Source organism: Bactrocera tryoni, chromosome 5, assembly GCF_016617805.1.
Source record: "Bactrocera tryoni isolate S06 chromosome 5, CSIRO_BtryS06_freeze2, whole genome shotgun sequence".
Classification (NCBI taxonomy): domain Eukaryota; kingdom Metazoa; phylum Arthropoda; class Insecta; order Diptera; family Tephritidae; genus Bactrocera; species Bactrocera tryoni.
The window spans coordinates 78,881,400-78,894,699 of NC_052503.1; the positions used below are offsets into that span (position 1 = coordinate 78,881,400).

The window sequence follows — 13,300 nt, forward strand, 5'->3', positions numbered from 1 at the left end:
GATAAGAATGAAAAAAGGTTGATCAAAATACGTCAGTATGAAACTTGCTGTCCTACAAGGTTTCGGGAGCAATTTTTTGTGGGTCTTCAAAAGAAGATCCAATGACTTTCTATCTTTATGTTACATCCTCAAACTGCTGAGTGAAGGTTAAACCATCAAAGCTCGCACAAGAGCTCGGAAAACTAAGAACTTTCTTCAAAATTAGTTTAAGAAAGCACCGTGGAGTGAAAACTTACTTTTATAACTTCTCAAAAGAAAGTGTAAAACCGAGACTTCGACTTCCTTTCATAAATATCACAAGTAAACAGACCACCGGACCACCACGGATTGATATGGATTTCATGCGACCAAAAGTCTTATTGAGCAATATCATCACCTAAACAGTTCTGTTGAATTTCTCAATGACTTCACCTAGACCCTAAAGCAAGTGAAGACTCCGAATTTAGCATTTCAATATCATACATAATAATATATGTGCACATAAGTATGTACTCGTATTATTTTCATAAACAGATCCCAGCTGAATATATTCTTTGCACAATCCATAGACCTACGTCTACAGCTCATAAGTAAAGAACTGGATCAGTTATATTGTTGAAATAAGCTTTGAATACGTGAGTATACGTATGTAAATAAACCAGAATTTCCTTATCACTTCATTAATATTGATAAAAGAACATTTGGGTTAACACCGAAAAGCTCATTACTATGATTGTATTTTTTGCTCTGATGACTCATGTGCTTCTTTTGAAATTGTCTGTTTAAAAAGTTGCTAATTAGGCGCTAGCGACAAATGTATGTATGTGCGTTGGTTTTGTATATACTTAGTATATATATGTATATATATACATATATATATATGGATATACGTAAGTGGTTTTTAACTTCGATATCGTAGTATATTTCCTGCCAGATGTCAGCTATTGAACTAATCCTTTGAAAATTCATTATTGTCTGTCAATATTATGACACTTATGTGTAATTGAATGAGTTCGTCGTACTAGGTATGACTAACTTAGAGCTATTTTTGACGTCAAGAGTAGGAACTAGAGAGCTCATAAGAAGCGCTATGTTATCACAATGACCTGAAGATTTTTTTTATAATACACAAACATAATATGAGTTCAAAAAGATCACTTTAAATGCTTGGTAAACCGTGCCTTAATTTTTGAAGGAAAAAAATACATTTGAAGCGAAAACTTGGCCGTGATGGCTTGATGACTAGTTTTCGGACACTACCTCAGGAATCAATCATCAAAGATTGGTATGATAAGTTTAGACGTGGTGAAATAAGCACCCAAGACCCTGCACGCATTGGACACCCAAAAGTTTTTACCGACGAAAACATCAAAAAAGTCCACCAAATAAATTTGGATGATCATAAAGTGAAGTTGTTCGGGATAGCAGGCACTCTAATGTTTTCAACTGAACATTTATAATATATCATTCACGATTATTTGGGTATAAGAAAGCTTTGTGAGTGCCGCGCGAGCTCACTTTTGACAAAGAACAATAATGAGTTGATGATCCGGAGCATTGTTTGGAGATTTTCAAGCGTAATAAAATCGAGATTTTGCATCGAAATGAGACAATGGATGAAATATGGCTTCATCATTTTACTCCGAAGTCCAATCAACAGTCCTCCCAGTAGACTGCACACGATGAACCCGCTGCAAAGTGTGGATAAACGCAGCAGTCGGTTGGCAAGGTTATGGCGTCTGTAGAATAGTATTTATTGACTATCTTGAAAAAGGAAGTACCATCAACAGCGACCATTTCATAGCATTATTGCACTGTTTGAAGGACGAAATCCCCGTTATACAGGCGCATTTGAAGAAATCGAATGTGCTGTTTCACTAAGACAATGCACCGTGTCACAAGTAAGTGAAAACCATTGCAAAAATCCATGAATTAGGCTTCGAATTACTTCCACATCCACCAGATCCTCCAGATCTGACAGCCAGCGACTCTTTCCTGTTCTGAGATCTCAAATGTATGCTGGCTGGGAAGAAATTTCCGTCGAATGAAGAGCTGATCAGCGAAACTGAGGACTATTTTGAAGCAAAGGACAAATCGTACTGCAGAAACGGCATGAAAGGACGCTATAATCATCATATCACCCTTGAAGGGAATTAGGGTGGACTAAAAAAACGAATTTTTGAAACATAAGTCAGAGCGACATCAAGATTTAACTGTTAATAATTTCCCTCATAGTCATAAAATTTGTTGATTTCTAGTGGGATTCACCGTCAAGTGTGTGCTCCAACAACGACACCGCCTAATCGTTGCTGTGAAGTGGACTGAACAAACATTCACCTCCACATATTTTTTTGCACCAATCGATACTGATAAGAAAATATAAATAACGTCGTTCTTAGGTACATATTTCGGTAACAAATACATACGTTACCACTTTTTATCAACACATAAATACGATTCATTGATATATTGACACTGATAATACAATGTGTCACGTCCAAAAGTTGCTTTTTTTACACCTTGCAATAAACGCGATAATTGGCACCGATTACTTAACCCTTAAGTGCTGGATGCCAACTCGTTTTAAGCACTTGAAGTGTTGAGGCATGTTGCGCACGACTCCCGTTAAAGTTAAAATATGTGAAGTACACAAATGGCTCGATAATACATTCATGTGTGGTCTCCTAGCTCTATATGTAACACGCACAGGTTAAGGTTTTCCATTGGAGGAAAATAGCTAATAACTTTCGAGCGACGCGACAGTTGCGGTTTGTGTTTGCCAACGAAATAACGTGTTTTACACACTTGCGGAGAGAATAAACGGAAAACATTTACATAACCGTTAAATAGCGACTAGTGATTCACTGATATCGAACGAACTAACGAACTAAATACTAATTAAAGTGCACGAGAGGATTACACGGAGCTTTAAAAATAATTAAATTAAATTAATTGTGTGCTACTTTGTAGAATAATTTTGAATTAATTTTAAACACGAATATTCAAAATGTGTAACTGTTTGTGGGAGTGTCTGAAATGTCCAGCAAAACTTTTTTGTTGGTGAGTCTTTTTTTTTTAACACTGTAGAAAGTAATATGCAATGTGATAAGATAAAACAAGTTTTCAGCAAACTTGGTAAAAATGGGTAAAATAAGTCTATAATTGCCTTCAAGGTTGATACACTGATTACAGTGACCTTCCAACTTTTCGATACCAGTTTTGTGGTACGATTTGTTGTTTGCTTCAAAGTAGGCCTCAGTTTCGGCGATCTGTTCATCATTCAGCGAACATTTTTTCCCAGCGAGCATTCCTTTTAGTACCTACTGAGAACAGGAAATTGTCACAGTGGGCCAGTTCTGAAGAAAACGGTGGACCCGGAAGCAATTTGAAGCCCAATTCATGCATTTTTGCCCGTGTTTTCACGGACTTGCGACACTATGCGGATACAGACGCCATAACCTTGTCAGCCGACTGTTGCGTTCTTCACGTTTTGGAGTGGGTTATCGTCTGCAGTCCACTCGGATGACTGTCGATTGGATTTCGGAGTGAAATGATGAAGGCATGTTTCATCTATTGTCACATATGGTCAAAAATTCGGATTTATTACACTTGAACATCTCCAAACACTACTCCGAATCATCAACTAGTCTTTGTTTTTCGTGAAAAGTGAGCTCGCCATTTTGCACAGAGCTCCCTCATATCATCTCATTATGGATTTATTTTCTATACATGTGTTAAACTGGGGACTTTTCAATATATCTGTTCCCTATAAGGAGAGGCGAGAATAGTTTTCCCCATTTGAATAGAAGTATCGAATTCTTATATAGTATTCGTAAGTAACTTGCAATACTCGCTGTCATTTGCTTGTCAATTGTCACCCAATACACCACCACCACCTCGATATATTGCTTAGTTGTAGTAGAAACTTTTGAAAAAAATTTGTTGATATCAGTAAACACATTATAAGCTCTGAGCACGTGAAACCCCAGAGACTATTAGTAAGCTACTTGAGCGATATGAAAGCGTTGAATTGTTAGATAGCAAATGCATTGTAGTATGGCAGTGTAAAGCGTACGGTAAATGAGAGGTGTAATAATTAGCAAAGAATAGATAAATATTCAACAGTATTTACACATACTTATGTAATATATATGAGCGAAATCCCACATGTACTTCACCTGCGCAAAATTGCAAAAATATTTATTGCATTTGATATTATAGGTATTTAGGTTAAGCCCTGAATTTGTTATTCAAACAGCAATCTCTCAGATAATAGAAGTGTACATGTGAAATATGTAAATCACTCATAGTCTCGTTTGATAATAAGTTCAACTGAAAGGTCTAAGTAAGCAGGTAACAAAGTCGATAGATTTTAGGCGAGGGAAGTCTGTTCTCTATTTTTGTTGGTGGGTTGGTTGGTTGAAAAGGGAGGCGCGTAAACGTCGGACCAAGCTTTATCCAACAACTCGGAGGATTTGATGAAAAACCTTACTCTTTTCCACCCCAGCTGCCCAATGTATCTTAAGTTGGAATAATGGCAACCGAGGAATATGTAACTTCTCATCCGGCTGAAGGCTGGGAATTCGCATAGATAATGCTCCTGCATTTTATCATCCTCCGCTCATTCCCTGCAGACCGCCGAATCCCCTTATCCCACTTTCTGAATGTGCGATCTTAAGGGTAGGTGCCCTGTGATGACTCCCATAATATTGCTAAGCTCTCTTTTGCCTAGGAGTTTGTTCCGATACTTGAGGTGTTCCGCCAGGGTCCTCGCTTCAAACAAGTTTTCAAAAAGCTGGCCAGCTCGTCTGCCTTTTCATTTCCTACGATTTCTATATGACCGGGTACCCAGATGATATTAACTGAGTTAATGAGCCTTAATTGACGCTTGGTGGTCAACTAGAAAGTTTATGGTTAGAGCAGAAGAGCACTTGGCACCTTCTGTTATGTCCACAATTTTTGACTGAAGTTCTGAATTGTAGTCATTTAGTTTGAAGCTGCATTTTCTGAATCTATTACTACAGAAGAAGCACGCTCCTGTTCCTGTTTCGCCCTTTGATCCGTCGGTATGTAGATTTCACCTTTGGAACTGTAAATCATAGGTTATATAAGGCTGAATATAAATTCGGAACCATTCCGCGAGTCCGACCGGTCTGAGATATCATTTGATCATTTTCCTTAGTGAGCGCTCGCCAAATCTCCTATAACATGTGTCAGTAAATTGTTTCGCTTCTGAAGATGGAGTCGTCGTGGCTATTACTATCGTATCAGCAATGAATATTTTCAGGTCTGAGGACTTTAAATCTATTATAATGTTATAATAACTAAGCCAGTGCCTAAGCTTTGTATTTACTTCAATGGCGTTCTGAAGATCGCCCCATCTTATGAAATGTATATCAACGCAGATCAGAACAAATATATATCGAGATAAGAATTGAGAGAATATGGCGGAAGTGTACCGAACTTATTGATGCTAAGTTTCGAAAAAATCTTCTCGAATCTGTTTTTCATTGTAATCTCTATCGGGTCGCTTATTCCCAGAACCATCCTGGTATGGAACACATTTAGCATATAACCTTTATTATTTTACAAAAAAATTTATACTAAATACATATTAATTTCAGCTCTTGATTTTAATAGAATTAATTTTTAAACTCTTCTCTTTATAGCTGCTGCGAATGTGCGCTGAATATGTTACTCGGCATATTCTGTTCGGTCATAGTGTTAGCTGTCATAATCGGTCTGATCGTGTACTTTACAGTATACTACCATAAGGATAGTTCCGATGGAGAGCAAGAAAAATTGGTGCAGCAGCTTATAACAGCTGCGCCTACAACCTTTAAGCAATACTTCCAACAACAACACTAAAATGAAATAAATAAGGTTTAGTGCCAGTTTGGGGCTTTTGGCATTACTTTAGTGTAAACCAGAGAGCGTTATTGTATATTTTTTAAGTGTAATATATTTAATAAATATTTTTAAACATTTATACAAGATAATTTCACTGTGTATTAATATAGCTACGAATTTAATTAAGGAAATAATAGTAATCACACTGCTGCTAATCTAATCAAAGTTTTTTTTTGAACAAATATGGGTTAATTTACGATATGCTATAAATATTTCGTTTTTAATGTTGGGGTAATATAAGGCTATAGAAATAGTGTTATCTCAATGATGTACTATATATACAATATATTTGCATATACATTAATACATACATATGTATATAATATACATATATAAAATAGTGCTTAATTAAATTATTACTTCCCTTTGTTTACCTTCGTACGGAGAAATATCGCTTGATTACGCGTACACTAGCCAAACTTCTATATGTTACGCCCATGAACTATAGGCTAGGTACATATTGAAACGAAGCACTAAACTTAAACAAATATGATTTATGATATGAAGACCCATTAAAATGAGTAGGCCGTAAGACGAAATGCTTTAGCGGATATCTTCTTAATTTCCTTTGAAACTAGGCAGAAGGCTTCTTAAAGGTCCTTTGAAATAAGCTTTGAAGCTTTAGCGAAATTAATACTAAGCTGAGGGCTTCTTAAAGATTCTTGGAAAAGAACTTTGAAGCTTTATTGAGATGAAAACTAAGATGAAGGCGTCTTAAAGGTCCTTCGAAATAAGCTTTGAAGCTTTAGCGAAATGAAAACGAAGCAGAAGGCTTCTCAAAGATCCTTGGAAAAGAACTTTGTAGCTTTGTCGAGATGAAAACTAAGCTGAAGGCTTCTTAACGGTCCTTTGAAAGAAGCTTTGAAGCTTTATCGAGATGAAAACTAGGCTAAAGTCTGCAAATACCAACTTTAGTAAATATAAGTTTTGCAAAATAGTAGCAGAAGCTATTGATTGATTACCGACTATCTGAGTAAAACATAATACCACCGCCATTTGGAAAAAATTTTAGTTGAATTCGGTATTTTTGTTATCGAATTTCAATGTAATTTTTTATTTTTAGTGCAGAGAATTTCCATAACCTTTCCAGAATTTAAGCAAAATGTTGACTAACCAACATCCAACTGACAAATAAGACTGAATTACTGAAAAATGAGACCTGAACAAAAATAAAGACATTGTAAGAGCACTAACCTATTAAGAGGTTCGTATGAATCATCAATAAGTTGAATACTTTAGAAAGCGATATGGCAGGATTTTACTTTAGGGAGGATTGCTTCTTAACAAAAAATACTAAGCAAGAGTAACAAAAATATCAACTTGAAAGAAATAATTTTGAACTTCACTTCGAGCAAAATATATGAAACAAAGTGTCGAAAAATGTCACTAGAATAAGCAAAGCTAAAAATTTTCACAAGAACTCAAGCGATAGATCACCGAAACAGTGTAGCAAAAAAAGAAAGCGAGCAAAAAGAGCAGAAGATGTGTTGGTACGGAAAAAGTGTATTGTTTATATCATTTTAAGACAAAATAAATACATAAACACTTCTTTTCAGAGTGTTTTTCCATAATGAGTATTATTTTTGACCGTTCTCTTTCAGCGGCTGCAGATACAATGTATTTTGTGCCACCGCCTGCATTGTGATCATCGCCTTAATAATATTCTTATCAATTTGCTTTGCTGCTTTTGTTTTTCACAAAAGTCCAGATGCCGATAGAGAAAACTCGGTTATGCAAGAAATAATGAGCTTTATATTGAGACCTTTCTCAGGTTGATGACACTAACGTACGGCTATATGCGAAGGTTATCTTTAAGTTAGAATAATTACAGTTATGAAATGTGCCTTGTGTTTTAATTAATATAAGCATAGAAATATAAAGATTTGAAGATTTCGGAGTTGATGATATTGCTTTGTGGTTTCTATTTAATAAATTGAGATTGGAAAGTTATTTCATGAAATTTTTTGCCGACGCTTTGCGAGCATAGGTTTAAAAGCTTCAAACAGGCATTTTATAGACCGTCTGAGAATTGAATACTTTTGTACTAAGACGAGAGAATTAATTACTCAGCGTTGTAGCGCCTAAGTTGATGTTAGGGTTTTTAGTTTGAACAATTTCGTAAGACGAAAACTAGTTTAACTAATTTGTGAAAATGAAATTTTCTAAGCTAATTTCCTGCTCTCCGTTATTCTCAGTTCCGACGCGTCGTTTGATGGCTCATTTATGGGTTAATTTGTAATACTGAAAGGTATATTGTAAAATTCGAAAATGTTATGTTTCGAAACTTGTGTCTCTCTTTTTTTCATAAAGATATCCATGAAGTTTACACGCAAATCTGAAAAGCTAATGAAATATTCTTCTATCGTGTAACATACATATAACTCATTTACAACTGTTAGTCGCTGATACGATCCGTAACTAAAAATATATTGAGATTAGCATAGTATTTTACACGCCTAAAAAAGCTGTTTTTAACAAGGAACAATTAAAATGTGTGGCGCGTTGTGCGAATGTCTCAAGGGTTCAGGAAAAGTTGTGTGCTGGTAAGTCAATATTATCAAAAGAATGGGTGTGCAGATACTTTAGCAGCTATACGAATTGAACTCACCATAGATTTGTGCTTCGTGATGATGTTTAAAAATTTTCGATCTCTGGATCTTCTAATAATATATGCATAATACCTTTTATTAAAAGTAATACGCGAAATATCAAAAATTCTGCATTCGCCAGAACCATAACGTTACTCTTTAAGAAGAGCATACATATATAGTATAATCTAAGTAAAACGAGGTCCTCTATGGTAGGAAGCGTGCTATGCCGGATACTCCTGGAAAAACCACGTTCTCTTCGGCACCCAGCGTGCTATACCGAGTGCTCACTGTTTGTTTGGTTCTTCACTGAATAGCACACCTCAGTCTTCTTGTGGTCGTTTTTCATACGCCTTTCTAACAATTTAATTTCAATTTTTGATAAAACGGTTTTCAAAAACATCTCGAAATATATATAAAATATCATACTATTGTCTAAATATTTATTTATATATATTTTTTTGTATCTGTACTTCTTCCAGCTGCTGCCAATGTGCCTTAACAATCTGTCTCGGCATACTTTGTTCAGTGCTCATATTGTTCCTCATAATTGGTCTTATCATATACTTTACAGTATTTTACCACAAGGGGGATGACTCCAGTGAGAAAATGATGGAGGAGATGGTAACTGCCGCCCCGTTAACTTTTAAAGGACTCTTCCAGCAATACTATTGAAAAGATTTAATCGTCATAAAGCTTACGCGTGATATGTGTTATACACTGTGTTAGCATTTCCTCAATTATTGTTGCTGAAAATTTTTGTTTATGTTTACATAGTTCTATTGTATTTGTTTATTGTTTTATAGAATTATTTTAATGAAGATTATGTAAATTAAAATACTTTCGTGAAATTAAAGTAAATGGTTTTGAATCTTTGATAATACCTCGTATAAATGCTAAGGTTTCGATTTCTTGATCGCGCGATATGTATTAAGTGGCCTGAAAGAAAAAAAGCCACTGTGGCAGTTAGTTTTTACACGAGACGGTGCAATAACACCATTTTTAGGTTAGATTTTATTCAAATTATCTAAGAAATTATCTAAAAACAATCAACCTTGTTGCTTTTCTCGGTGGATTTGAAAGTATTCAGAATCTGCTGAGTTGATATGAAAAATGAATATAATTTTCTTACAGCTTTGCTAAAATCTAATAGATCACAGTGAAAAGCTTACAATTTTTATGAAAAAATAGCTAAGAGACTGATAAATTTCTTCATGAGATCACTTTTTCGTTTGAGTCTCTCTTTATTTACCAGAATAGTTCTAATAGACGTGCTCGTTCTCAATTTTCTACAAATCAATGCCTAAGTTAGATCCATCGATTTTGGATCAACTCTTCGTCTTAACCTATTATTTAACCTGAACATTAAAGACAGACGAATTGTGTGCAAAGTCAGAACACAGTGTTGGTTCAAAATCATAATATACATATATTGAACTCACTCAACAAATTTAATTAGCTGGGAGCTTTGCAACAATATTCGAAAATATGTAAAATGAAATATTGAATATTTTTTCTTTGCTTTTTGAGAAAACATTGCCGACATTAATAAAAAGCGAATAAAGATAAGGAAATATTACTACGAAGGAAATAAACCAAGCACGGGATGTGCAAGTAAGAAAACCTAAAACCCACACGGGCTCTAAAAATTTAGATAGAGTTTGTATAAGTGAGCTAAAAGGATATTTGCGGCTGTTTCATTATACGCTCTGTGAAGACAGATTTCTAATTGCTAATATAAACAATATCCCGTCTCATTATTAATTAAATCTTTCCAGATTTTGCATGTGGTTGGTTTGTACATTTGTCGTCTTGTTAATGCTGTTCGTGGCCCTTCAATTTGTTGGCGTTGTGGAACATAAAGAGAACGAGAACGTTGTAGTAGAGTTCTTTCATTATATAACAAGCGCTATGAAAGCTAGTTTATAATTTGTTAACTGTAATAGTTATATTAAATATTTCTGAATTTCTACCTTTATATTTATGTATAGTATCTGAAAATGTATGTACACTAGATAAATAAATATTAAGTGCATGATTAAAAGGGACTAACATTTCTGCTCGAAGGTTCACGAATATATGTAATTGTTAAAGCAGATAATATAAAAAGCGCAAACATTCTCTGGTTAAAGTACAGACCTGAATAGTTAAAGAAATGTTAGAAAACCGGGAAAATAGATTTTGAGGAAGAGATGGTGTACGTTTCTCGTTGGAACAGTAGAAATAGTCCGTAAATTCAAGAAAAGTAGGAGAATAGAATATTTGGATGTTAAGAGTTTTTCATCATAACTATATAAAGATGCTTTTTCTTTAGATGCATTATATGAAACTTTATTTAAAATAATTTTTTTTTGCATTTTGATGCTTTATACTACATAATATTTCGATTTAGTCATGTGATCACCGATCCGCTAAAAAGAACTATGTTCTCTCCTTTCCATTACACGCCTCCGCAATTTTCGCAACCCTGTTTAAATTCCTTCTGCTCGTAGAAACGGCGTATACGCTCCGAACACTCGAACATGGCCTCTGCCATAGCTGACAGATCTGAGCTGAAGTCTGCAGCTTTACTGTCACCATCGCTACTATAACTTTTACGCCTGCTCAACTCATACTCTGCACGCCGTACATTTTTACGCTTGAAGGCCTCAAAGCGATTGATCTTCTCCTTGGGAGTCACACGATGACAATCATCACAATCGATGGTATTCAAAAGTTGCTTCAAGCGCGCAGATCGCGCGGCCATAAGATTAGTGGTCAGATTTTGCATTGTGAGCATATCCGGCGATTGCTGTGGGTTATAGTTGCTCACATAACCTCCATTGTTGCAGAGTAATTGTCGCTGCTGATAGTTCGCATGGTCTACTGCACCCATTCGTTGTTTGTTATATTGTTTGCCGTCAAAATTATCCCTTTCTGCTTTATTTGGCGGTTCCCCACAGCCGCGTGGGCAAATTAATTTATAATGCAGATTTTCCTTTAACACATCGTCCTTAGTGATATCAGCATATAGATTGCCGCCACATAGCGTACAAATGTGTGTGATGTCTTTGCTGTCCATCAAAACATGATATGGCATACAGTGCTCTTCAGTGTCATAATTTTTGGACTTTTTATTTACGATGGAATCTTCAACCTTATTTCGGTTTTTATTTTTGGATTTTAGCTCCATATCATTAAATTGTGCGTTGAGTTCGTGAATAATGTTTTCAGCCATTTTATAATACGAGTATTTTTACCGTAAAGTGAAGAAGTTGTATGTTGATTTGTTGTAAGCAAATGTATTACTAAAGATTTACTTTGAGGCGCATCCTTATATATAGTAAAACACCTGGACATTTCAAAGACTGAAAAATGGTGAAAAGCGCGTAGAAAAGCTAGCGCAGGTAAATCTGCAAAGCAGGTAAAAGGATGTAAGGAAAGGTAGTACACAGGTAGGCGACAGAAGTTTTACAAAGTTGTAGTTCTGGGAAATGATGTCTTGTAACGTTGTATGGAACGCGCTGAGAAACAAAGGAAGTTTTTAGAAAATATAATTTAACAAACTGAAAAATCGTTTTTAAAATAACAAGTCTTTTTAAAAAATTGCATAGAAAAATGTCCGTTATCTGAGGTCTATATACGCCAACCTTAAGGGGTTATGTGAATTATGAATTTTCCAAAAAATCCCTGTTCGTGGTAAATTTCATAATTTTCTTAAATTTGTAGGAAATATAACCTTTGTGCAGAGCGACCCAAGCTAGACCGGTCGACTACTTCACTCTTTGACCCTTCTTTATTCAACAGAGTGTAGGATATTCCATAACAACAAAGAAAACTATTGACAGCATTACGGCTCAAACGAAACTGATCCATATTTTGCAACCTTGAGCATGTAAATAATTATTTGTATGAAAGGAAGAAAAGAAGCGTTAAAAAAACTGGAACATTAACTGCTTCTGTTCATACAAGCTTGTAATTAAACTCATTCTTTTTCACATAATCTCATGTGCTACGGTTACGCCCTACTAAAAAAGGGTACAAAAACTTGCTTTCTTTCATATCCTTAATAATCTGCATACTAAAGGTAAAACGTTCTAGTCCTTCATTTTAGTATAAAAGCAGGTGAAAATAACTTTTTAACATCAGTCAGTCTTCGTGCTCTCACTTAAGATTCACTACGAACATCATCGTTCCGCAATAACTTTCATCTAAACACAATCTACAAGAAAATTTATTTTACAATGGAGAATAATTCTTTCAAATTCAACGCTTACGCAAACGAATTGCGTATGCCAGCCTTCATTAACGACGATAATGCAAGCGATGATGCTGTGTCATTATTCGAAGAAACAGAAACTTTGGTGCAGACAGTGTCGCGGTTGCGCTTGAGATTGCGCTATTTGCATTTGGTTGAATGCGAACATTTCCGTCAAATTGAAGCTGGCGTGCCCCAACTCCGGAGAATGTCACTGCCGCCAGGAGGAGCGAGAATCGGCTGTCGAGCTCGACATTCTTTGAACTTTTAACCGACAAAACAATGAAGGCACGACTCCGGCAAGATAATAATACAGCGTTTGGAAAAATTAAAGGCTGGAAGTAATGGAATATGACTTTCAGTTAAAAAAAATTTTACTTTGGTTTATTTTGCAATATAAAATGTTTGTAAAATATTTTTGTTATTAATAAAATCTTTGCAAAAATCAAATATTTAGTTTTTTTTTGTCCATATGTAGTTTTTTTCTCTGACCAAATTCTAATTAATAATTAAAAAAAATCATAAAAAAGTTAACCCTGATATTCTAAAAAAATCGATGATATAAGATATTGCAGTAGTAGATCAT

The 13,300-nt window shown here is 35.1% G+C and overlaps 2 protein-coding genes across 2 annotated transcripts; both read left to right on the forward strand.

Moving 5' to 3' along the window:
- Positions 1-2,734: 2,734 nt before the first annotated feature.
- Positions 2,735-5,975, forward strand: LOC120779048 (protein midgut expression 1). The gene is made up of 2 exons (XM_040111185.1): positions 2,735-3,039; positions 5,649-5,975. Exons 1-2 carry the CDS (start codon positions 2,987-2,989, stop codon positions 5,845-5,847), a joined length of 252 nt encoding a protein of 83 aa, XP_039967119.1. The 5' UTR covers positions 2,735-2,986; the 3' UTR covers positions 5,848-5,975.
- Positions 5,976-8,379: 2,404 nt separating this feature from the next.
- Positions 8,380-9,152, forward strand: LOC120778422 (protein midgut expression 1-like). The gene is made up of 2 exons (XM_040110205.1): positions 8,380-8,432; positions 8,960-9,152. The coding sequence occupies exons 1-2, from the start codon at positions 8,380-8,382 to the stop codon at positions 9,150-9,152; spliced, it is 246 nt and encodes an 81-aa protein (XP_039966139.1).
- Positions 9,153-13,300: the final 4,148 nt, after the last annotated feature.